Consider the following 27,859-nt stretch of genomic DNA (forward strand, 5'->3'; position numbering starts at 1 on the left):
GTGTGTGTGCGTGTGTGTGTGTGTGTGTGAGGGGCGAGAGATGGCAGCATAAGACCTGCCGACTCAGTGGTTGTGAGAATTTCCAGAGGAGCTTGTTACCTCTCACTAATTAGTCAACAAGGACTTAGCTTCTGATTACTGTCCCTTTCTAGCCAAATAAATAAACAAATACATAATAAACACGTACAAAAATGGTGGCTTAGCTTTTGATTAGGTTTCCCTAGTGACTGAAAAATAGGGTAGGTTTCGAGATGCGCACAAAAAGTAGACTCCAATATCTTCCTTTAACAAAGACAGTTCATGTATTTTTTGTTGCTGCAGCAGGATATATCATTTTCACATAGATGTTTTGGACAAAGCCGCCTTCTGTGTGTGCATGAATCAGTTTCCACAAGCAAAACCTTACAACTGTAAAAAATAAATGTTTTTAAAGGACCTTTGGGCTTGAGGATATCCTCTTGGTCTAATGGCTTGGCTTATGAGAAGTCAGCGACAAGAATCCCACCAGTTACACTTGTTATGGTATAAATAAACCATCTCTCTCTTGCCTATAGTGATCATGGCTGTATTGATTACACTGCACTGAGAGCATTGATTTCACAACAGTGCTATTGAGATACCTGCCTGCAAAAGACACACAGTCTCTGTTCTGTGACGCCTGACCATCCGCTCTTCGACACCCTTTCTTTCTCAAAACTGTACCAGATTGAGTTTGAAGACCTTCTCTCACTCTCATCTAGATTGAGTTGTCCTGTATTCCCAAACCCTCTTGCCATTCCACTTATTTGAGCTATTGCAGGGCTTGATAATTAGTTGACAAGTTGAATTAGGTATGCTGGCACTGAAATAGATTAAATATGTGAAATGGCTGCTGGTCCCTGAGGAGACGGGGTTGGGAGACCCTGAACACAGAGATTCCCCACGTTTCCTCTGTTCTCCTGTTCTCCCTCTCAGTGGCAGCTGTGAAAGGGCAGGAGGAGAGCCCCCTGAAATGAAAATCAAAGCCCTGGCAGGAATCTGATATCCTGTCTTTGTGAGGGGAGCAAGGCCATGGGCATGTGTGTGTCTACGCTGAACTACGCTGCCAGAATTGTAATAGAATTCCACCCTTGCCAGTGTTTGCATTGGAAGCCATTTGTCCGGGTGACAACTTTTCACTGTTTACAGTTAATACACACGAGCAGCAGATACAACCTGAGCCTCTCAGTGACTGGAGGACCCAGGCCACAAACATTTGACAATATATGTGCTTGTACATGATTATAATGCATAATGCTTGAAAACAATTTACACCTGTCAGCTTTAAGTAGTGTTACCACTTTTATTAACAAAGCGGAGGAGACGGAGAGGAGGAAAGAAGGAAAGGAGGAAAGATGGAGAGGTGGAAAGAAGGAAAGAAGGAGAGGTGGAAAGAAGGAAAGGAGGAAAGAAGGAGAGGAGGAAAGAAGGAAAGGAGGAAAGAAGGAAAGGTAGAAAGAAGGAAAGGAGGAAAGAAGGAGAGGTGGAAAGAAGGAGATGATGAAGGAAGGTGATGAGGAAGGAAGGTGATGAGGAAGGAAGGACAGGAGGAAGAAAGGAGATGAGGAAGGAGAGGAGGAAGAAAGAATCAGAGGTTGAAAGAAGGAAAGGCTGAAGGAAGGAGAGGAGCACTTTGAGAAAGAGTAACCCACCACTGATTTACACTGCTCTTAAAACAGTATTACACCTGTCCCCCCCCTCCCCTCCTCCTCCTTCTGAAACAGCCCAGAGATAAAAGAAGAGATAGGCCCACTAAGGGTTACTGGGGTTTAAAGGGGAAGTGTAGCAGCATAAAGGGCACATTAAGAATTCAACAGCCCGGGTATTGAATCCTGTCACAGCCACGTCAGCTGGAAAGCTAAACCTAAGCAGGCATGGATACAATGAAACAGCCATTTACAGTGTGGAGGAGGGCGGTCTCATGAGAATGAGACCTGAGACAAGAGAGGATCCTAGCATTTTCCACCCTGGTGTGTGTGTGTCCTGGTAGGAATGTCTCCCATAGGTTGAATACAGCTGCAGCTGGTGGGAAAGTGACCTCTGTCTGGAGTCCGGACACTCAGCAATGCAGAACTACAGTGCCTTGAAACATTGCTCTCCATTCAAATGAGTGTCTTTCTTCATGTTAGAGGGCAAAGCAGCACGAGAGGCTGGAGCAGCCAGTAGTATCTCGGAGGAAGAGATCAGATACTGTAGTGCAATAAGAACATCATCATCATTTCCACTGATTCTCTGGCATTATGTCTGCTGACTGGAGCACATTACAGGGTGATCTGGAGAATGCTGTTTAGTCTATTTCTACAGTATGACTGAGTAACACTGTGAAGTCTATTTCTACAGTATGACTGAGTAACACTGTGAAGTCTATTTCTACAGTACGACTGAGTAACACTGTGAAGTCTATTTCTACTGTCACGCCTGCTCCCGCTCTCCCTCTCTGGCGCTCGAGGGCGCCAGGCAGACCTTCATTATGCATACCTGTCACTATCATTATGTGCAGCAGCGCTTATTGGACTCACCTGGACTCCTTCCCTTTGTTGATTGCCCCGTCTTTAACTGTCTGCTCCCCCATTTGTTCCCTGTGTCAGCATTAACGTCGTTATGTGTTCTTGTCCAGACGCTGTCCTGTCCTTTTCCATGTCCGACGCTATTAAATGTTCACTCCCTGTACCTGCTTCTCATCTCTACCAGCCACGATCCTTACATCTACAGTATGACTGAGTAATGCTGTGAAGTCTATGTCTACAGTATGACTGAGTAATGCTGTGAAGTCTATTTCTACAGCATAACTGAGTAATGCTGTGAAGTCTATTTCTACAGTATGACTGAGTAACACTGTGAAGTCTATTTCTACAGTATGACTGAGTAACACTGTGAAGTCTTTCTACAGTATGACTGAGCAACACTGTGAAGTCTATTTCTACAGTATGACTGAGTAACACTGTGAAGTCTATTTCTACAGTACGACTGAGTAACACTGTGAAGTCTATTTCTACAGTACGACTGAAGAAAAACAATGTATACGAAATGCTTCAGTCTGGTTTTAGACCCCATCATAGCACTGAGACGGCACTTGTGAAGGTGGTAAATTACATTTTAATGGCATCGGACCGAGGCTCTGCATCTGTCCTCGTGCTCCTAGACCTTAGTGCTGCTTTTGATACCATCGATCACCACATTCTTTTGGAGAGATTGGAAACCCAAATTGGTCTACACGGACAAGTTCTGGCCTGGTTTAGAGCTTATCTGTCGGAAAGATATCAGTTTGTCTCTGTGAATGGTTTGTCCTCTGACAAATCAACTGTAAATTTCGGTGTTCCTCAAGGTTCCGTTTTAGGACCACTATTGTTTTCACTATATATTTTACCTCTTGGGGATGTTATTCGAAAACATAATGTTAACTTTCACTGCTATGCGGATGACACACAGCTGTACATTTCAATGAAACATGGTGAAGCCCCAAAATTGCCCTTGCTAGAAGAATGTGTTTCAGACATAAGGAAGTGGATGGCTGCAAACTTTCTACTTTTAAACTCGGACAAAACAGAGATGCTTGTTCTAGGTCCCAAGAAACAAAGAGATCTTCTGTTGAATCTGACAATTAGTCTTAATGGTTGTACAGTCGTCTCAAATAAAACTGAGAAGGACCTCGGCGTTACTCTGGACCCTGATCTCTCTTTTGAAGAACATATCAAGACCATTTCAAGGACAGCTTTTTTCCATCTACGTAACATTGCAAAAATCAGAAACTTTCTGTCCAAAAATGATGCAGAAAAATGTATCCATGCTTTTGTCACTTCTAGGTTAGACTACTGCAATGCTCTACTTTCCGGCTACCTGGATAAAGCACTAAATAAACTTCAGTTAGTGCTAAATACGGCTGCTAGAATCCTGACTAGAACCAAAAAAATTGATCATATTACTCCAGTGCTAGCCTCTCTACACTGGCTTCCTGTCAAAGCAAGGGCTGATTTCAAGGTTTTACTGCTAACCTACAAAGCATTACATGGGCTTGCTCCTACCTATCTCTCTGATTTGGTCCTGCCGTACATACCTACACGTACGCTACGGTCACAAGACGCAGGCCTCCTAATTGTCCCTAGAATTTCTAAGCAAACAGCTGGAGGCAGGGCTTTCTCCTATAGAGCTCCATTTTTATGGAACGGTCTGCCTACCCATGTCAGAGACGCAAACTCGGTCTCAACCTTTAAGTCTCTACTGAAGACTCATCTCTTCAGTGGGTCATTTGTTTGAGTGTTGTCTGGCCCTGGAGTGGGAGGGTGAACGGAAAGGCTCTGGAGCAACGAACCGCCCTTGCTGTCTCTGCCTGGCCGGTTCCCCTCTTTCCACTGGGATTCTCTGCCTCTAACCCTATTACAGGGGCTGAGTCACTGGCTTACTGGGGCTCTCTCATGCCGTCCCTGGAGGGGGTGCGTCACCTGAGTGGGTTGATTCACTGATGTGGTCATCCTGTCTGGGTTGGGTTGGCGCCCCCCCCCCCCTTGGGTTGTGCCGTGGCGGAGGTCTTTGTGGGCTATACTCAGCCTTGTCTCAGGATGGTAAGTTGGTGGTTGAAGATATCCCTCTAGTGGTGTGGGGGCTGTGCTTTGGCAAAGTGGGTGGGGTTATATCCTTCCTGTTTGGCCCTGTCCGGGGGTGTCCTCGGATGGGGCCACAGTGTCTCTTGACCCCTCCTGTCTCAGCCTCCAGTATTTATGCTGCAGTAGTTTATGTGTCGGGGGGATAGGGTCAGTTTGTTATATCTGGAGTACTTCTCCTGTCCTATTCGGTGTCCTGTGTGAATCTAAGTGTGCGTTCTCTAATTCTCTCCTTCTCTCTTTCTTTCTCTCTCTCGGAGGACCTGAGCCCTAGGACCATGCCCCAGGACTACCTGACATGATGACTCCTTGCTGTCCCCAGTCCACCTGGCCGTGCTGCTGCTCCAGTTTCAACAGTTCTAACTTATTATTATTCGACCATGCTGGTCATTTATGAACATTTGAACATCTTGGCCATGTTCTGTTATAATCTCCACCCGGCACAGCCAGAAGAGGACTGGCCACCCCACATAGCCTGGTTCCTCTCTAGGTTTCTTCCTAGGTTTTGGCCTTTCTAGGGAGTTTTTCCTAGCCACCGTGCTTCTACACCTGCATTGCTTGCTGTTTTGGGTTTTAGGCTGGGTTTCTGTACAGCACTTTGAGATATCAGCTGATGTACGGACGGCTATATAAATAAATTTGATTTGATTTGATGTGAAGTCTATTTCTACAGTATGAGTGAGTAACACTGAAGTCTTTCTACAGTATGACTGAGTAACACTGTGAAGTCTATTTCTACAGTACGACTGAGCAACACTGTGAAGTCTATTTCTACAGTATGACTGAGTAACACTGTGAAGTCTATTTGTACAGTATGAGTGAGTAATGCTGTGAAGTCTATTTGTACAGTATGACTGAGTAACACTGTGAAGTCTATTTCTACAGTACGACTGAGTAACACTGTGAAGTCTATTTCTACAGTATGACTGAGTAACACTGTGAAGTCTATTTCTACAGTATGACTGAGTAACACTGTGAAGTCTATTTCTACAGTATGACTGAGTAACGCTGTGAAGTCTATTTCTACAGTATGACTGAGTAACACTGTGAAGTCTATTTCTACAGTACGACTGAGTAACACTGAAGTCTATTTCTACAGTATGACTGAGTAACACTGTGAAGTCTTACTACAGTATGACTGAGCAACACTGTGAAGTCTATTTCTACAGTATGACTGAGTAACATAGAAGTCTATTTCTACAGTATGACTGAGTAACACTGTGAAGTCTATTTCTACAGTATGACTGAGTAACACTGTGAAGTCTATTTCTACAGTATGACTGAGCAACACTGTGAAGTCTATTCGACGGTATGACTGAGTAACACTGTGAAGTCTATTTCTACAGTATGACTGAGTAACACTGAAATCTATTTTTACAGTACGACTGAGTAACACTGTGAAGTCTATTTCTACAGTACGACTGAGTAACACTGTGAAGTCTATTTCTACTGTCACGCCTGCTCCCGCTCTCCCTCTCTGGCGCTCGAGGGCGCCAGGCAGACCTTCATTATGCATACCTGTCACTATCATTATGTGCAGCAGCGCTTATTGGACTCACCTGGACTCCTTCCCTTTGTTGATTGCCCCGTCTTTAACTGTCTGCTCCCCCATTTGTTCCCTGTGTCAGCATTAACGTCGTTATGTGTTCTTGTCCAGACGCTGTCCTGTCCTTTTCCATGTCCGACGCTATTAAATGTTCACTCCCTGTACCTGCTTCTCATCTCTACCAGCCACGATCCTTACATCTACAGTATGACTGAGTAATGCTGTGAAGTCTATGTCTACAGTATGACTGAGTAATGCTGTGAAGTCTATTTCTACAGCATAACTGAGTAATGCTGTGAAGTCTATTTCTACAGTATGACTGAGTAACACTGTGAAGTCTATTTCTACAGTATGACTGAGTAACACTGTGAAGTCTTTCTACAGTATGACTGAGCAACACTGTGAAGTCTATTTCTACAGTATGACTGAGTAACACTGTGAAGTCTATTTCTACAGTACGACTGAGTAACACTGTGAAGTCTATTTCTACAGTACGACTGAAGAAAAACAATGTATACGAAATGCTTCAGTCTGGTTTTAGACCCCATCATAGCACTGAGACGGCACTTGTGAAGGTGGTAAATTACATTTTAATGGCATCGGACCGAGGCTCTGCATCTGTCCTCGTGCTCCTAGACCTTAGTGCTGCTTTTGATACCATCGATCACCACATTCTTTTGGAGAGATTGGAAACCCAAATTGGTCTACACGGACAAGTTCTGGCCTGGTTTAGAGCTTATCTGTCGGAAAGATATCAGTTTGTCTCTGTGAATGGTTTGTCCTCTGACAAATCAACTGTAAATTTCGGTGTTCCTCAAGGTTCCGTTTTAGGACCACTATTGTTTTCACTATATATTTTACCTCTTGGGGATGTTATTCGAAAACATAATGTTAACTTTCACTGCTATGCGGATGACACACAGCTGTACATTTCAATGAAACATGGTGAAGCCCCAAAATTGCCCTTGCTAGAAGAATGTGTTTCAGACATAAGGAAGTGGATGGCTGCAAACTTTCTACTTTTAAACTCGGACAAAACAGAGATGCTTGTTCTAGGTCCCAAGAAACAAAGAGATCTTCTGTTGAATCTGACAATTAGTCTTAATGGTTGTACAGTCGTCTCAAATAAAACTGAGAAGGACCTCGGCGTTACTCTGGACCCTGATCTCTCTTTTGAAGAACATATCAAGACCATTTCAAGGACAGCTTTTTTCCATCTACGTAACATTGCAAAAATCAGAAACTTTCTGTCCAAAAATGATGCAGAAAAATGTATCCATGCTTTTGTCACTTCTAGGTTAGACTACTGCAATGCTCTACTTTCCGGCTACCTGGATAAAGCACTAAATAAACTTCAGTTAGTGCTAAATACGGCTGCTAGAATCCTGACTAGAACCAAAAAAATTGATCATATTACTCCAGTGCTAGCCTCTCTACACTGGCTTCCTGTCAAAGCAAGGGCTGATTTCAAGGTTTTACTGCTAACCTACAAAGCATTACATGGGCTTGCTCCTACCTATCTCTCTGATTTGGTCCTGCCGTACATACCTACACGTACGCTACGGTCACAAGACGCAGGCCTCCTAATTGTCCCTAGAATTTCTAAGCAAACAGCTGGAGGCAGGGCTTTCTCCTATAGAGCTCCATTTTTATGGAACGGTCTGCCTACCCATGTCAGAGACGCAAACTCGGTCTCAACCTTTAAGTCTCTACTGAAGACTCATCTCTTCAGTGGGTCATTTGTTTGAGTGTTGTCTGGCCCTGGAGTGGGAGGGTGAACGGAAAGGCTCTGGAGCAACGAACCGCCCTTGCTGTCTCTGCCTGGCCGGTTCCCCTCTTTCCACTGGGATTCTCTGCCTCTAACCCTATTACAGGGGCTGAGTCACTGGCTTACTGGGGCTCTCTCATGCCGTCCCTGGAGGGGGTGCGTCACCTGAGTGGGTTGATTCACTGATGTGGTCATCCTGTCTGGGTTGGGTTGGCGCCCCCCCCCCCCCTTGGGTTGTGCCGTGGCGGAGGTCTTTGTGGGCTATACTCAGCCTTGTCTCAGGATGGTAAGTTGGTGGTTGAAGATATCCCTCTAGTGGTGTGGGGGCTGTGCTTTGGCAAAGTGGGTGGGGTTATATCCTTCCTGTTTGGCCCTGTCCGGGGGTGTCCTCGGATGGGGCCACAGTGTCTCTTGACCCCTCCTGTCTCAGCCTCCAGTATTTATGCTGCAGTAGTTTATGTGTCGGGGGGATAGGGTCAGTTTGTTATATCTGGAGTACTTCTCCTGTCCTATTCAGTGTCCTGTGTGAATCTAAGTGTGCGTTCTCTAATTCTCTCCTTCTCTCTTTCTTTCTCTCTCTCGGAGGACCTGTTTTGGGTTTTAGGCTGGGTTTCTGTACAGCACTTTGAGATATCAGCTGATGTACGGACGGCTATATAAATAAATTTGATCTGATTTGATGTGAAGTCTATTTCTACAGTATGAGTGAGTAACACTGAAGTCTTTCTACAGTATGACTGAGTAACACTGTGAAGTCTATTTCTACAGTACGACTGAGCAACACTGTGAAGTCTATTTCTACAGTATGACTGAGTAACACTGTGAAGTCTATTTGTACAGTATGAGTGAGTAATGCTGTGAAGTCTATTTGTACAGTATGACTGAGTAACACTGTGAAGTCTATTTCTACAGTACGACTGAGTAACACTGTGAAGTCTATTTCTACAGTATGACTGAGTAACACTGTGAAGTCTATTTCTACAGTAAGACTGAGTAACACTGTGAAGTCTATTTCTACAGTATGACTGAGTAACACTGTGAAGTCTATTTCTACAGTATGACTGAGTAACGCTGTGAAGTCTATTTCTACAGTATGACTGAGTAACACTGTGAAGTCTATTTCTACAGTACGACTGAGTAACACTGAAGTCTATTTCTACAGTATGACTGAGTAACACTGTGAAGTCTTTCTACAGTATGACTGAGCAACACTGTGAAGTCTATTTCTACAGTATGACTGAGTAACATAGAAGTCTATTTCTACAGTATGACTGAGTAACACTGTGAAGTCTATTTCTACAGTATGACTGAGTAACACTGTGAAGTCTATTTCTACAGTATGACTGAGCAACACTGTGAAGTCTATTCGACGGTATGACTGAGTAACACTGTGAAGTCTATTTCTACAGTATGACTGAGTAACACTGAAATCTATTTTTACAGTACGACTGAGTAACACTGTGAAGTCTATTTCTACAGTACGACTGAGTAACACTGTGAAGTCTATTTCTACAGTATGACTGAGTAACGCTGTGAAGTCTATTTCTACAGTATGACTGAGTAACACTGTGAAGTCTATTTCTACAGTATGACTGAGTAACACTGTGAAGTCTATTTCTACAGTATGACTGAGTAACACTGTGAAGTCTATTTCTACAGTACGACTGAGTAACACTGTGAAGTCTATTTCTACAGTATGACTGAGTAACACTGTGAAGTCTATTCGACGGTATGACTGAGTAACACTGTGAAGTCTATTTCTACAGTATGACTGAGTAACACTGTGAAGTCTATTTCTACAGTACGACTGAGTAACACTGTGAAGTCTATTTCTACAGTACGACTGAGTAACACTGTGAAGTCTATTTCTACAGTATGACTGAGTAACACTGTGAAGTCTATTTCTACAGTATGACTGAGTAACACTGTGAAGTCTATTTCTACAGTATGACTGAGTAACGCTGTGAAGTCTATTTCTACAGTATGACTGAGTAACACTGTGAAGTCTATTTCTACAGTATGACTGAGTAACACTGTGAAGTCTATTTCTACAGTATGACTGAGTAACACTGTGAAGTCTATTTCTACAGTACGACTGAGTAACACTGTGAAGTCTATTTCTACAGTATGACTGAGTAACACTGTGAAGTCTATTTCTACAGTATGACTGAGTAACGCTGTGAAGTCTATTTCTACAGTACGACTGAGTAACACTGTGAAGTCTATTTCTACAGTATGACTGAGTAACACTGTGAAGTCTATTTCTACAGTATGACTGAGTAACGCTGTGAAGTCTATTTCTACAGTATGACTGAGTAACACTGTGAAGTCTATTTCTACAGTATGACTGAGTAACACTGTGAAGTCTATTTCTACAGTATGACTGAGTAACACTGTGAAGTCTATTTCTACAGTATGACTGAGTAACACTGTGAAGTCTATTTCTACAGTATGACTGAGTAACACTGTGAAGTCTATTTCTACAGTATGACTGAGTAACGCTGTGAAGTCTATTTCTACAGTACGACTGAGTAACACTGTGAAGTCTATTTCTACAGTATGACTGAGTAACACTGTGAAGTCTATTTCTACAGTATGACTGAGTAACACTGTGAAGTCTATTTCTACAGTATGACTGAGTAACACTGTGAAGTCTATTTCTACAGTATGACTGAGTAACACTGTGAAGTCTATTTCTACAGTATGACTGAGTAACACTGTGAAGTCTATTTCTACAGTATGACTGAGTAACACTGTGAAGTCTATTTCTACAGTATGACTGAGTAACACTGTGAAGTCTATTTCTACAGTATGACTGAGTAACACTGTGAAGTCTATTTCTACAGTATGACTGAGTAACACTGTGAAGTCTATTTCTACAGTATGACTGAGTAACACTGTGAAGTCTATTTCTACAGTATGACTGAGTAACACTGTGAAGTCTATTTCTACAGTACGACTGAGTAACACTGTGAAGTCTATTTCTACAGTATGACTGAGTAACACTGTGAATGACTGAGTAACACTGTGAAGTCTATTTCTACAGTATGACTGAGTAACACTGTGAAGTCTATTTCTACAGTATGACTGAGTAACACTGTGAAGTCTATTTCTACAGTATGACTGAGTAACACTGTGAAGTCTATTTCTACAGTATGACTGAGTAACACTGTGAAGTCTATTTCTACAGTATGACTGAGTAACACTGTGAAGTCTATTTCTACAGTATGACTGAGTAACACTGTGAAGTCTATTTCTACAGTATGACTGAGTAACACTGTGAAGTCTATTTCTACAGTATGACTGAGTAACACTGTGAAGTCTATTTCTACAGTATGACTGAGTAACACTGTGAAGTCTATTTCTACAGTATGACTGAGTAACACTGTGAAGTCTATTTCTACAGTATGACTGAGTAACACTGTGAAGTCTATTTCTACAGTATGACTGAGTAACACTGTGAAGTCTATTTCTACAGTATGACTGAGTAACACTGTGAAGTCTATTTCTACAGTATGACTGAGTAACACTGTGAAGTCTATTTCTACAGTATGACTGAGTAACACTGTGAAGTCTATTTCTACAGTATGACTGAGTAACACTGTGAAGTCTATTTCTACAGTATGACTGAGTAACACTGTGAAGTCTATTTCTACAGTATGACTGAGTAACACTGTGAAGTCTATTTCTACAGTATGACTGAGTAACACTGTGAAGTCTATTTCTACAGTATGACTGAGTAACACTGTGAAGTCTATTTCTACAGTATGACTGAGTAACACTGTGAAGTCTATTTCTACAGTATGACTGAGTAACACTGTGAAGTCTATTTCTACAGTATGACTGAGTAACACTGTGAAGTCTATTTCTACAGTATGACTGAGTAACACTGTGAAGTCTATTTCTACAGTATGACTGAGTAACACTGTGAAGTCTATTTCTACAGTATGACTGAGTAACACTGTGAAGTCTATTTCTACAGTATGACTGAGTAACACTGTGAAGTCTATTTCTACAGTATGACTGAGTAACACTGTGAAGTCTATTTCTACAGTATGACTGAGTAACACTGTGAAGTCTATTTCTACAGTATGACTGAGTAACACTGTGAAGTCTATTTCTACAGTATGACTGAGTAACACTGTGAAGTCTATGACTGAGTAACACTGTACAGTATGACTGAGTAACACTGTGAAGTCTATTTCTACAGTATGACTGAGTAACGCTGTGAAGTCTATTTCTACAGTATGACTGAGTAACACTGTGAAGTCTATTTCTACAGTATGACTGAGTAACACTGTGAAGTCTATTTCTACAGTATGACTGAGTAACACTGTGAAGTCTATTTCTACAGTATGACTGAGTAACACTGTGAAGTCTATTTCTACAGTATGACTGAGTAACACTGTGAAGTCTATTTCTACAGTATGACTGAGTAACACTGTGAAGTCTATTTCTACAGTATGACTGAGTAACACTGTGAAGTCTATTTCTACAGTATGACTGAGTAACACTGTGAAGTCTATTTCTACAGTATGACTGAGTAACACTGTGAAGTCTATTTCTACAGTATGACTGAGTAACACTGTGAAGTCTATTTCTACAGTATGACTGAGTAACACTGTGAAGTCTATTTCTACAGTATGACTGAGTAACACTGTGAAGTCTATTTCTACAGTATGACTGAGTAACACTGTGAAGTCTATTTCTACAGTACGACTGAGTAACACTGTGAAGTCTATTTCTACAGTATGACTGAGTAACACTGTGAAGTCTATTTCTACAGTATGACTGAGTAACACTGTGAGGTTTATTATTATGCAGCAGTTGTATTTGTATTTATTATGTCAATGGGAAAATTAAGGCAGTTATATACAACATGACATGACCTTTCATAACACTTTTCACAACACATTAAGTGTGTTCCCTCAGGCCACTACTCTACTACCACATATCTACAATACAAAATCCATGTGTAAGTGTGTGTAGAGTGTGTGTCTTATCATGTGTATGTGTGTATGTGCATGTGTGTGTGTCTCTTCACAGCTCCTGCTGTTCCATAATGTGTATTGTTATCTGTTTTTTAACTCTGATTCTACCGCTTGCATCAGTTACCTGATGTGGAATAGAGTTCCATGTAGCCCTGGCTCTATGTAGTACTGTGTGCCTCCCATAGTCTGTTCTGGACTCTGGGATTGTGAAGAGACCTCTGGTGGCATGTCTTGTGGGGTATACAGGTATACATGGATACAAGTAGCCTGGGTGCATTCAGAACCTCTGAGCACTATTGCTTAAACCACATGTCAGTTTTGACCTCAATCCACTAAGAAAACAAACCTGACCATTTTATCACATCGACTCGGTACTGGTACTGCCTGTATATAGCCATGTTATTTTTGTTATTCACTCTTTTATTTATTCCTTGTGTCACTACTTCTATTTATTTACTTTGATCTCTATTTACTTACAATCTCTGCATTGTTTGAAAGGACCCGTAACTAAGCGTTTCACTGTTAGTCTACACCTGTTGTTTACGAAAGCATGTGACAGGTACAGTTTTATATATTTCCTCCATCCATACCCTGCCTTCCCTCCAGCTTGCTCTGCCCTCCAGGAGCCATGTATCATGTCAATAACATTAGCAGGTATGTACACAGTACAGGGACGTTGCTGGCATTGCTCGGGCAGGAGGCAGCACGCCTCTGTCCATTTCCCCTCACAACTGGTTAGTTGAGTACTGCTGTAACAACAACAGAGGCAGATATAGAGAGAGACAACCAGCCAGGACAGCCTTAGTCCTCTTGCTGTGTGTTTGTCGCTGTGTTGAGATATTGGCTGTTAAAGCCAGTGGGGAAGCCAGATAGTTGACAACTATGGCTCTACACATTTACTGACATTTGTGGCTGCTTTGCGTGATGTATTGTTGTCTCTAACTTCTTTGTCCTTTGTGCTGCTGTCTGCGCCCAATAATGTTTGTAGCTTGTTTTGTGTTGCTACCATGTTGTGCTGCTGCCATGCTATGTTGTTATCTTAGGTCTCTCTTTATGTAGTGTTGTGGTGTCTCTCTTGTCATGACATCAAAACTATGAAATAACACTCATGTAGTAACCAAACAAGTGTTAAACTAATCTAAAAAGATTTTTTGATTATTCAAAGTAGCCACCATTTGCCTTGATGACAGCTTTGCACACCAACGAGATCAGATCAGGGTTGGGTTATAAAAAAATATCTGAAACTTTGAACATCCCACAGAGCACCATTAAATCCATTATTAAATAATGGAAAGAATATGGCACCACAACAAACCTGCCAAGAGAAGGCCACCCACCATAACTCACAGACCTGGCAAGGAGGGAATTAATCAGAGAGGCAACAAAGAGACCAAAGATAACCCTGAAGGAGCTGCAAAGCTCCACAGCGTAGATTGGAGTATCTGTCCATAGAACCACTTTAAGCCATCTGGCGCAAACCCAACACCTCTCATCACCATGAGAACACCATCCCCACAGTGAAGCATGATGGGGGCAGGATGTTTTTCCATTCTCCATCATGAAGGAATGATGGATGGCGCTAAATAGAGGGAAATTCTTGAGGGAAACCTGTTTCAGTCTTCCAGGGTTTTGAGACTGGGACGGAGGTTCACCTTCCAGCAGGACAATGACCCTAAGCATACTGCTAAAGCGACACTTGAGTGGTTTAAGGGGAAACATTTTTAAATGTCTTGGAATGGCCTTGTCAAAGCCCAGACCTCAATCCAATTGAGAATCTGTGGTAAGGCCTCCCGGGTGGCACTGTACTGCAGCGCCAGCTGTGCCATCAGAGTCCCTGGGTTCGCGCCCAGGCTCTGTCGTAACCGGCCGCGACCGGGAGGTCCGTGGGGCGACGCACAATTGGCCTAGCGTCGTCCGGGTTAGGGAGGGCTTGGTCGGTAGGGATGTCCTTGTCTCATCGCGCACCAGCGACTCCTGTGGCGGGCCGGGCGCAGTGCGCGCTAGCCAAGGTTGCCAGGTGCACGGGGTAGCCTCCGACACATTGGTGCGGCTGGCTTCCGGGTTGGATGCGCGCTGTGTTAAGAAGCAGTGCGGCTGGTTGGGTTGTGTATTGGAGGACGCATGACTTTCAACCTTCGTCTCTCCCGAGCCCGTACGGGAGTTGTAGCGATGAGACAAGATAGTAGCTACTACAACAATTGGACACCACGAAATTGGGGAGAAAAAGGGGTAAAAAAAAGAAAAGAAAAAAAAAGAGAATCTGTGGTATGACTTAAAGATTGCTGTCCACCACCGGAACCCATCCAACTTGAAGGACCTGGAGCAGTTTTGCCTTGAAGAATGGGCAAAAATCACAGTGGCTAGATGTACCAAGCTTATAGAGACATACACAAAGAGACTTGCAGCTGTAATTGCTGCAAAAGGTAGCTCTAAAAGTATTTACTTTGGGGGGGTGAATAGTTATGCACGCTCAAGTTCTGTTTTTTTGTCTTATTTCTTGTTTATTTCACAAAAAAATATTTTGCAACTTCAAAGTGTGTAAATCAAATGATACAAACCCCTCAAAAGTCAATTTTAATTCCAGGTTGAAAGGCAACAAAATAGGAAAAATCCCAGCCCCTGTCCCCGCAGGAGGCCTTTTGGTAGGCGGTCATTGTAAGGATTCACCACTTTTTTTCAATTTTCGCCTAAAATTACATACCCAAACGTAACTGCCTGTAGTTCAGGCCCTGAAACAAGGATATGCATATTCTTGGTACCATTTGAAAGGAAACTCTTGGAAGTTTGTGGAAATGTGAAAGGAATGTAGGAGAATATAACACAATAGATCTGGTAAAAGATCATACAAAGAAAAAACCAACCGTTCTTTTGTATTTTTTTTGTACCATCATATTTGAAATGCAAGGGAAAGGCCATAATGTATTACTCCAGCCTAGGTGCAATTTAGATTTTGACCACTAGATGGCAGCAGTGTATGTGCAAAGTATTAGACTGATGCATTTCTGTTCAAAATGTTGTATCAAGACTGCCCAAATGTGCCTAATTTGTTTATTAACTAACATGCCTACTTAAATAAAGGTTAAATAAAAATATATATTTATAAATGTAGACTATTATCAACAAGTGTGCTCTGTTATGTTACCTTCTTTCTCTACCTCAGCAGGTTCTCCTTTCCTCAATACACACACTTACACAAGACAGTATAAGCCAAACATGAGTCTGTGGGTAATAAAATGATGATGATGATGATGATGATGTCTGTGTCCATGGACTACCAAAGGATACTGCAGGCAGCATGTTAATGAGGGGCTAATCACTCACCCAACACAGAGACAGCATCTCTCACAATGTCACACGGGTGACATCAGTCACATAACTCCACTTCGTCAGAGCCTTTAATCAGCTGTGTCTAACGGCAGAGCAGACTGACAAAAAAGCAAGTAAGGAGATTGGTGAATTGGAAATTAGAATGGTGAAATGAGGATCTGTAGTGTGTGAGAAGAAGCATAGCGAGGGAGTGAAGAGTGGGAGAGAAGATAAAGACATGTAGAGTGTCTGTGAAAAGAGAACAGAAGAGCAAAGAAGAGAAAGGCCCTCCACCCAGCTGAGGGTAATTAGATCCATAGTGTGAGGTCACAGCAAGTGGAGGAATCTTCCTGGGCCTCTCTTAGCTTCTGTGGACCAGATGGGACTATGACTATATTCTCTCCTCTCCCCTCCCCTCACCCCCCTTCAAATTCAAATAAAAGAGACTACTACAGCCGAAAGGAGAGGCTAGACTCCAAACATCCCCTTGAACTCGTAAAAAAACATTTAAAGCATGTTGCTTATTCATGGATTTCTGGTGACATATTACTCCCTCTGATGGAATTCTATTAGAATTCTCTGGTAATAACATCCTACCCTCCTAGCTGAGAGAAAGCGTAATGATGTGGAACATGGAATGCTAAGCATATCAAAACAATAGCAGTTGCACTCCAATGCTTCCAAATTGACTGTTAAATTCATCTCTCTTTCTCTCAGAGTAATTTTTACAATTATGTTCTTCTCTTGTTAAAAACGACTAAGTGCTTGAACTTTTAGTCTCCCTGTGGACTCTGGGATTGCCTGTTTGGCTTGCTGCTGGTTTGTTGGTTAAGTCGTAAAAACTAAATTCATATGAGTTGACCTGAAGAAATCACTCACTCACTATCTGCCAAGTAAACACTCTTCATATTAAATTATTATATTGACTTGATCATGTTGATATGTGAGTGTGTACTGTTTATACATTTATACTTTTCACATGAGAGCAGTTCAAATGACTATGTATGATGATTGTCAGAGACATGGGATGTGACACATTACTACTACACCACACCAATCAGAACCCCCCTGCTACCACCACCGTGATAATCAAAACGCTGTCTTGTTCTCTCCTCCCTCTGTCCTCTCCTCACTAATCTCCACCCTCCTCTCCTCTCCTTCCTCCCTCTGTCCTCTCCTCACTAATCTCCACCCTCCTCTCCTCTCCTTCCTCCCTCTGTCCCCTCCACCCTCCTCTCCTCCCTCTGTTCTTTTCACCCTCCTCTCTCCTCTACTCCCTCTGTCCTATCCTCCTCTCCTCCCCCCATCTGTCCTCGCCCCCCCCCGTCTGTCCTCGCCTCCCCCGTCTGTCCTCGCCTCCCCCAGTCTGTCCTCGCCTCCCCCCGTCTGTCCTCGCCTCCCCCCGTCTGTCCTCGCCTCCCCCCGTCTGTCCTCGCCTCCCCCCGTCTGTCCTCGCCTCCCCCCGTCTGTCCTCGCCTCCCCCGTCTGTCCTCGCCTCCCCCAGTCTGTCCTCGCCTCCCCCCGTCTGTCCTCGCCTCCCCCCGTCTGTCCTCGCCTCCCGCCGTCTGTCCTATCGCCTCTCCCCGTCTGTCTTCGTCTCCCCCCGTCTGTCTTTGCCTCCCTCCGTCTGTCCTCGCCTCCCGCCGTCTGTCCTATCATCCTCTCCTCCCCCCGTCTGTCCTCGCCTCCCTCCGTCTGTCCTCGCCTCCCCCTTCTCCTCTCCACCCTCCTCTCGTTCCTCTGTCCTCCTTTCCTCCCTCAAGGCGCCAGCATGCTTCAGTTCGGCTGGCAGCTAGCTTATGTCAGCTAGGCAAACAAAACGAGTGTGCTCGCATAAAAAGCGGCAAAAGTACTGTACGTGCATTTTGAGTCTGAATTTATATACGATAACTCAAGAAATCTGTCATACATTTTTATGCATTTTTATGCTGAGGAGATCTTATTCGCACAATTTTACATTTATTGAAGAATCCTTACAGTCCTTACAGTTGACCAATCACGGACGAAGGGGCACAGACTTCAGCTATCGAACTTTGGCTGGTCTCAAGAAAGAAATTGTGCGCCGAACAGCCGAAAAAACTCTCACCAAAGTCCAAAACAAACAAACAAACCTATTCTGAACTGTTTTGGCTGGGAAGCATGCAGATACTTCTAGTAGAAGCACTAAAAGGACAGCCATCTACTCAGCCTAGACAAAGACTGGTTAACCATCTCTTACCAGAAAACACAGGTGACCTCACATCACGCAGACCCAGAAACACGAGGGCTCCACCTCACATCACGCAGACCAAGAAACACGAGGGCTCCACCTCACATCACGCAGACCCAGAAACACGAGGGCTCCACCTCACATCACGCAGACCCAGAAACAGGAGGGCTCCACCTCACATCACTCAGACCCAGAAACAGGAGGGCTCCACCTCACATCACTCAGACCCAGAAACAGGAGGGCTCCACCTCACATCACTCAGACCCAGAAACAGGAGGGCTCCACCTCACATCACTCAGACCCAGAAACAGGAGGGCTCCACCTCACATCACGCAGACCCAGAAACAGGAGGGCTCCACCTCACATCACGCAGACCCAGAAACAGGAGGGCTCCACCTCACATCACTCAGACCCAGAAACAGGAGGGCTCCACCTCACATCACTCAGACCCAGAAACAGGAGGGCTCCACCTCACATCACTCAGACCCAGAAACAGGAGGGCTCCACCTCACATCACTCAGACCCAGAAACAGGAGGGCTCCACAGCAGCCTCTGTTCATGTTATGCATGAAATCTGTGTGTCTCTGAAAAAGCTCCACAAAGGGTTAAATAAACTCTGCACACTGTGATGTATGCTTCCTCCCTCCCCTGTGCATTATTGACAATGTTTCCAGCCTTAGGTCTTAGTCAAGTCTTTGACTATCTCTGAAAGAGCTAACCCAGACATTTCCAGCCTCCTGTATCATATTCAACTACAGTATATATACAAGATGATAATAATCAGATCTGAATGCTCATATCGGAGTATGTCTGAAACCGGGAGAGAGGCTGCTGCAAGTCAATTACATTGCAAAGCTAATTGAGGCATATATTAGTCAATCACACAGCACCACCGCCCTGATAATCATAGTGTGGAATTAGATATTTTCTCCTTCTGTAGTTCCCCGTTACGATACGCATCAATACTTTCTATTTCACTTCATCAGTCATCACTGTGATGTCTGGAGATGATTACTGGTCTTCATTTAGAATGGATTACTCTGGAACAACACGCTAACACACAATGTTCCTGGGATTATGGAGGAAGGGAGGGAAGGAGAGATAGAGAGAAAGAGGGGGGAGTAGTGGCAGAGAGTGGGAGGAAGAAAGAAAGAGAGAGAGAGAGAAAAAGAAAGAAAGAAAGAAAGCAAGCATGGCCAATCCTCCAACATATCCACATTGTTTCATTCTGCCAATGGGGGTTTCTTATCAAAACTTTGCCAGGACCATCATGAAAGGATATGGTAATTAACAAAAACACACACACACACACACGGAGGTAAAAAGGCGTGTTGAGCAGTGAGGCAATATAATGTGTCTGTTGAGGGGGTATTTACATAGCCTTGCAGAGCACTTCTCACATTCAACGAATTAACTCTCTGCTCAGGTGACAAAGATGATTAAAAAAGAGAAAATATCCCCTTAGCATTCCATAATATATACTCCACATCCTGTCTGCTTGGCCTGCTTCCTTTCAACATGTTGCGAAATATGTTCTTCAAATGAGACACGTTTCGATGAAAGTTAGATGTGTTTTATTTTCCCAAGGGGAAAGTATCACGACTCCCTCTACTCTCTTTAAAATAGGGATAAAAAACAGACAGAGAGGAAGGGAGAGAGTGAGAGAATGTTTATGAGGTGTTCTGTGATCATGATGAGTGGAGTTGGGTTTTATTGAAATGAGGAGGAAGAGCAGAAGCGGTTCGCTGCAGACGTGAGAAGAAAGGATGGAGAAAAATAAAGAGAAGCTAATGAGTGTATTACAGTGTCCGCTCCCTCGCATCTGACGCCTCTCACCCACCCCGTCCTCCTCTACAGAGACTATTAACACTGTTGTCACGTCAATTAGTCGGTGAGGACAGGCAGAACATACACAGCATTTGATAAACAGGTGGATTTTTCTACTCGTAGCACTATTAAAGGAATACGGTTCAAAACAAGAGCAAATTAGCCTCATAACTTCTACTGTACTGTGTAGGCTACCATAAATTATCCTAACGGTTTATTACATCCATATATTAACATTTTTATTCATGCTCATTGCTTTTATCTCACAAAATACATGTTGAAATGTTATATTGTTGTGTCAACATTTGCAAACCAAACACTAGAAAACTACACATGGGTTTATAGAAGACTTGGAGGGGAGCTTGGGCTAGTTTCTGTAAGAATGAACCAAACACCCCAAGGGGATTCAATACAGAGTTCTACGATTCAAGTGTGTCAGAGCTCCCTCACATTGCATTGTACTTAAAGATACCCCAGCAGACTATGGCCAATTATTCACCCCTCTCTCTCTCTCTCTCTCTCTCTCCTCTCTGAGGTGACCAAATTGCCGCTGCCTGACGCCGAAGTGAATCCACTCGCCATGAAACTGCTTCATAATGGACATTCTTCAAATAACAGGTTTTCATACAAATGTCTGAAATCTATTTTTCCCCATCTCTCTTTAGCTCTTTGTCAGTGAATATGATTGTATGCTTCATTGAGATTCTCTGTATCACTCCGGCGGAAATGGTTTTAGAACTGCCACGGGAGTGTTTTTAGTCGTGAAGTTGATTTTCTCTGAATCACCCACACCTTTTTCAGATCACACAAATTCATATTATCTCTCTCTCTCTCCTCAGCTAGTGTGTTTGTACATTGAAAAGGTGAAAGAGTGCCTTTCCCAGTCGCAAGAGTCAGAGCAAATGCGGTAGCGGCAAGCAACATAACTAGAGTGATCCCAGTAGTGAACTTACTGGCCAATCAGGTCAATCACTTCTCTTTCTTCTTTTGCTGTGACTCACCATGCACACAGCTCTGATAGGTCTATTCATCTCACAGTCAGCCCAACAGACTGACAAACTGTATTGTAAATGCAGGCAGCACTGCAGTAATGTATACCGGTATACCATTCATCTGAGTGACTCAGCCAGCACAGCACAGGCTCTTCACAATCCCCATTCCTTCTCCGCCATGCACAGCACAGACTGACAAAGTGCCTCAGGTGTCACAGATACATAAAACAGGCGGATCAGACAATTAACACGCTTACGCACAAACACATGTGCACACACACACACATATACAGTGCCTTTGGAAAGTATTCAGACCCCTTGAATTTTGCCAAACTTTGTTATGTTACAGCCTTATTCTAAAATGGATTAAATAAATAAAAATCCTCAGCTAACTACACACAATACCCCATAATGACAAAGCAAAAACAGGTTTTTATTTTAAAAAAAATGTAAATAATATGTTTATTATTTTACAATAAAAAATCAAATAAAAAAGACAGCAATACTAACAATGACATTCATTGTACTGTTGAATGGGATGGCCAATTTAGAGGACAAAACAAAACTTAACTCACACATACACAAAACAAAACAAAATCCTATTAGGTGGTACATGTATAGGAAGTCAGCATATAGTCATTACAAGCAGTGTAGTTAAGCCAAAAATAAATATTGAGTGGAGTACAGCACAGAGTAGCAGCAGATCGTCAACCCAGTTATGAAGCGGGACTAGACCATTTATCTAGTATCGGCTCCCATATTTTGTAAAACATTGGACTTCTATTGGAGGTATTGTATCGAATCTTTTCCATATGTATTACATTCCCTAAATCCCGTAACCACATTTCAAAGGTAGGTACAGTCTCCAATTTCCAAAATTGCAATATGAGCCTTTTGGCTAATAGAGTACAAAGAGAGACAGCTTTCCCTTCGTGGTTATTCCCATCAACTGTACCAAACAGAGCGGTCAATGGGTCTGGGGCTAGAACTCTATCAAAGGCTCTAGATAAGTAATCAAAAATGAGAGCCCAGTAAACATGTAACTTAGGACATGTCCAGAATAAGTGGGTCAACGTCCCCTCATCCTGCTGGTTTTTATACATTTTTGCAAATGTATTAAAAGTTTAAAACAGAAATACCTTATTTACATAAGTATTCAGACCCTTTGCTATGAGACTTGAAATTGAGCTCAGGTGCATTCTGGAGACAGGATCGTGTTGAGGCACAGATCTGGCGAAGGGTACCAAAACAATTCTGCAGCATTGAAGGTCACCAACAACACGGTTGCCTCCATCATTCTTAATTGGAAGAAGTTTGGAACCACCAAGACTCTTCCTAGAGCTGGCCGCCCAGCCAAACTGAGCAATCGGGGGAGAAGGGAATTTGGTCAGGGAGGTGACCAAGAACTCGATGGTCACTCTCACAGAGCTCCAGAGTTCCTCTGCGGGGATGGGAGAACCTTCCAGAAGGGCAACCATCTCTACAGCATTCCACCAATCAGGCCTTTATGGTAGAGTGGCCAGACAGAAGCCGCTCCTCAGTAAAAAGCACATGACAGCCTGCTTGGAGTTTGCCAAAAGGAACATAAAGACTCTCATTGTGAGGTATTGTGTGTCGATTGATGAGGGAAAAAATTATTTAATCTATTTTAGAATAAGGCTGTAACCTAACAAAATGTGGAAAAAGTCAACGGGTCTGAATATGTTCTGAAGGCACTATACACACACTGAAGTACAGACAGTCATAAAACAGACAATGAACAAGCTCCTACCTGCAGTTAGGTGGCGGGTCCAAGGTTATCTCAGCCAGCTCCTTCTGAATCCTGGGGAATGAGGAGGAACACACATTACACACACACTTTATATACATTACACACAAACATCACATACAGATTATATATACGTAATGCTAAACCCACACAGACACACGCGACATACTAGCTAGCCGGTGTGTTGTAAAAATCCTGTCTACACACTGAATAACTTATTGATTTCCTAATGAGCTCCTAGCATTGTGATTGAATACAGGAATACATCCTGTCAAGCTATATCAATATAGGGACGCACTGTTGAATTTCTCATCTTGTTTCGTGGGCCTGTGCAAATTGACATTGACTACAGACAGGCCTTGCTGTGTAAAAGAGTCATATTTGCTTTCTGTACAAATCAACTATGAATCTGATATTGAGATGAGGATTTTAATGACTCAGGGTGGAATAAATCTGACTGATTTAGTCCCTCTCCCTCTCGTCCCCTACTCTCCCCTCCCTCTTTCTATCCTTCCCTCTCTCTTACTTTCTCCCCCCTTCCTCTCTCCCTACATGTTGGAATCCTTTCCACAGCTAACAGCTAGACTAAATAAAGGTTTAGTTTAGTGAGTAGATAGGGTTCAAATTACACTGTCGTACACAGCACTGCTCATTACATAACTATGCTAATGATTTGCTCTGAGGATTCTAACAGCCAGGTGCTGTTTTTATTTTATTTTTTACAATCAATGACTTCACCGTCCATTAAGGCTGCAATATTCCACTCACACTGAGACAACCCTGACAACAAGCTACTCTCCAGGGTTTGGAACTGGTTCAGGGAACAAAACCAAAAAACAGAAAAGAATGAGAACTGGGAACGAAAGTGATCTATACTGTTCCGGAACAGAACTGTTATTTTAAGAGCATGGGAACAGGTTAATACTGTTCTTTTACATTCTTGGATTTTTTTTTCCCCAGTGCCACAAAAAAACACAACAAAGTGCCTATGCAAAGTACTCTCTCTGTCACTCAGAAACATATTCCAGTGTCTGCCTGCCAGCTGAAAATCTTTAGCAGTGTGTGTGCATGTATAGGCTACCTACCCCTCCGAAGCATAAGCTACTGTAGCCTACCGACGTTACAAGCGTGATTCAGAAATTAGGGAGAGATTTTGGTCCCACATTAATCCAACTCTTTCTTGGAAGTTCAAAGACATTCAAAGTTTCCTCATAGAAGTCGCTCCTCCGTAGGTATAATTCTGTGGGCCTAATTCAGATAATGCATGTCATAACAAGATGCCCAGTGCTTCAAGCCTCCTCCTCCACCCTCTCTCGCTTTCCACCCACCCACAAAATTTCAGTCGCACCTCGCGCCCTACACTTGTCTGTCCAATGCATGTAAACAACTAACTATAGCTTGCTGATCTATCTGCACTGATTGGTGAAGTAATTTAATGTTGATTTCAGAGGTTTAAAAAGGAGCCGAAAGGAACAATATAAAACATAACTTTTTTGGTGTTTGAACTGGTTCAGATATTTATTTTCCTGGTCGGAACAGTGGAACAGAACAACAACAAAAATGGTTCTGTTTACTAAACGATTGGAAAATAATTTTGCTTCAAACCCCTGCTACTCTCATGAATAATCATAAACCTAAAGATTTTGAGATATAAGCCTAGTTCCGAATGTATAAAGCGTCTCAGAGTAGGGGTGATGATGTAAATGAGGTCCTCCCTGTCCATAACAATTTGATTCATTATGATCTAAAAGGCAAAACTGATCCTAGTCTGAGACGCTTCATGTGGCCCCTGGCCCTAAATCATCTATGCACAATGCTCGCAACAACTGTTGTTACTATATGATATTGTAAATAAGAATTTGTTATTAACTGACTTGCCTAGTTAAATAAAGGTAAAAATGTTTAAAAAATAAATAAAATAGATATAAAAGATAATAATAACCCCCCCCAAAAAAACATATGAACATATAAATATGGTTTAAAATTTCACAAAAAATAATAGATATAAAAAAAATTAAATTAAAAAAGATACTTTCAAAAACATATTTACATCTGCTAGATGAGCTATACAAATAGTCAGCTGCAGCCATGGGGGAGGACAACAACAAGCAGCCTTCCAATATCAGGAGACAGGGAAGCGTCACAACATCAGTTGAAATGGCACACCTCCGCTCACCACCCCTACCACCACCGTGGAAAACAACCTCACACTCAACGTCAACAAAACTAAGGAGATGATTGTGGACTTCAGGAAACAGCAGAGGGAACACCCCCCTATCCACATCGATGGAACAGTAGTGGAGAGGGTAGCAAGTTTTAAGTTCCTCGGCATACACATCACAGACAAACTGAATTGGTCCACTCACACAGACAGCATCGTGAAGAAGGCGCAGCAGCGCCTCTTCAACCTCAGGAGGCTGAAGAAATTCGGCTTGTCACCAAAAGCACTCACAAACTTCTACAGATGCACAATCGAGAGCATCCTGGCGGGCTGTATCACCGCCTGGTATGGCAACTGCACCGCCCTCAACCGTAAGGCTCTCCAGAGGGTAGTGAGGTCTGCACAACGCATCACCGGGGGCAAACTACCTGCCCTCCAGGACACCTACACCACCCGATGTCACAGGAAGGCCATAAAGATCATCAAGGACATCAACCACCCGAGCCACTGCCTGTTCACCCCGCTATCATCCAGAAGGCGAGGTCAGTACAGGTGCATCAAAGCTGGGACCGAGAGACTGAAAAACAGCTTCTATCTCAAGGCCATCAGACTGTTAAACAGCCACCACTAACACTGAGTGGCTGCTGCCAACACACTGACACTGACTCAACTCCAGCCACTTTAATAATGGGAATTGATGGGAAATGATGTAAATATATCACTAGCCACTTTAAACAATGCTACCTTATATAAATGTTACTTACTCTACATTATTCATCTCATACGCATACGTATATACTGTACTCTATATCATCGACGGTATCCTTATGTAATACATGTATCACTAGCCACTTTATACTATACTATGCCACTTTGTTTACATACTCATCTCATTTGTACATACTGTACCCGATACCATCTACTGTATCTTGCCTATGCTGCTCTGTACCATCACTCATTCATATATCCTTATGTACATATTCTTTATCCCCTTACACTGTGTACAAGACAGTAGTTTTGGAATTGTTAGTTAGATTACTTGTTATTACTGCATTGTCGGAACTAGAAGCACAAGCATTTCGCTACACTCGCATTAACATCTGCTAACCATGTGTATGTGACAAATAAAATTTGATTTGATTTGATTTGACACCGCCACCACCACGGCTCAGAGCGGGAGAGAACCTAAGGTGGTCATTTTGTTAATTTAACCTGTCATCCCTGTCGCTGTCGACTCATTCCCTCGTTCCCCTCCAAATGTCACGCCATGGAGGAATGTGCACACATACACACACACACACACACACGGACACACACAGAGGAGTGCTGACAGGTAGGCACCACACCTCAAAGAGCGAGTGAGCGATGGCAGAACAAACGACAGCAGATCCCCTCATCTCCTCTGTGTGCTTGTATTGATAATAAACTCTCTGGTTCATGATGAGAGGAGACTGAGGGTAAATCATTGTGCAGTGGGAAAAGACGTCTTTCTGCAAGGGGCTGTATAACTGTAATACAATCACCACGGTTATGGAGTAAGTCGTTCCCAGGCTTGAATGCACAGTACGCTCTGTAATTTCATCTACAGTATTTTCTCCTGAAGTGGCAAACTTTACCTGGTGAGGCTGCAGGCTGTTAAGAGAGGATGGAGGGAGGAATAAATGAGAAAATGAACGAGGGAATCCATGGGGAAATGGACTAATTACAGAACATGCAGGCCTCCCTTGTTCATGTTCACGCATCCATGGGCTCTCTCTCTGTGACACAAACACTTTGTTTTTCTCTAATGTCCCACAGACCATTGAATTTCATAATAACCCATTGATGGTTATAATAAATCCACTGCTTCAAGGTGCATCTGAGTCAATATCATCTCTGTATTATACTGTTTATTAAGTACTTTTGAATAAGACCATTAAGGACACTTCCTTACACAACCTACATGGACAGAATAGAATAGAGAGAATTGCAGCTATACCTCTTGGCGCTGGTGGAGAGCTTGGCAGCGGTCTTGCTGGATATCTTGGCCTCTTTCTTCTTGGGCGTTGTCTGATCTCGCTCCTGACCCTGCTCCTGACCCGGAGGGGCCACCTCTCTCTGCTCCGCGTCCCAGCTGCCTCCACTTGTGTTGGGACTGTCTTCTGGCCTTGAGCTGGGCTGCACCTCACTGGACATCCTGGCACTGGGACACACATGCATTCGGGGACACACACACACACACACACACACACAAACACACAGATAAGTCGAAGGTTTGGGGTTTCCCTAGACACCTTACAAAGCAGGCTTATCACCTGACTAAAGATATAGCAATCAAAGGTTTAAATCCTATTGGTTCGGTGGTTGTCTTTCAGTCAGTGGCTATTCTGTTAGAAGTACAGTATTAAAAACCAAACCACCAGAGACGGCCAGCCAGCCAGCCACAGCCAACAGAATTAAATACTGTTCCCCTCCCAGGTCTCAGGTCTTTTAAAGGTCATTATAGTAAGGCAGGCAGGTTCCATGTCCCCACAGACCAGCTCACACTACAGCCTCTATAATCAAAGCTCCTTCTACAAGGTTGCATTGAGGAAATGTAATTTCCCAACATACCATATGAGCCTTCAAGGTGAAGCTGTGCATTTTAAACATTCACAGAATGAGAAGTAGTTGTTTGAGTAAATGGGGGCTGTGTG

General features: G+C 43.1%; 1 protein-coding gene across 1 annotated transcript in view; it reads right to left on the minus strand.

Moving 5' to 3' along the window:
* The window catches only part of LOC139392418 (ubiquitin-conjugating enzyme E2 E2-like), a 90,649-nt gene that overhangs the window by 61,488 nt on the left and 1,302 nt on the right, over positions 1 to 27,859 (minus strand). Inside the window, exons 2-3 of the mRNA XM_071140393.1 lie at positions 27,163 to 27,366; positions 23,027 to 23,077 (exon numbers count right to left, since the gene is read on the minus strand). Of these exons, the coding sequence (XP_070996494.1) occupies positions 23,027 to 23,077; positions 27,163 to 27,359 (248 nt within the window). The 5' untranslated portion in view covers positions 27,360 to 27,366. The remainder of the gene's footprint in view (positions 1 to 23,026; positions 23,078 to 27,162; positions 27,367 to 27,859) is intronic.

Source organism: Oncorhynchus clarkii, chromosome 32 (assembly GCF_045791955.1).
Source record: "Oncorhynchus clarkii lewisi isolate Uvic-CL-2024 chromosome 32, UVic_Ocla_1.0, whole genome shotgun sequence".
Taxonomy (NCBI): domain Eukaryota; kingdom Metazoa; phylum Chordata; class Actinopteri; order Salmoniformes; family Salmonidae; genus Oncorhynchus; species Oncorhynchus clarkii.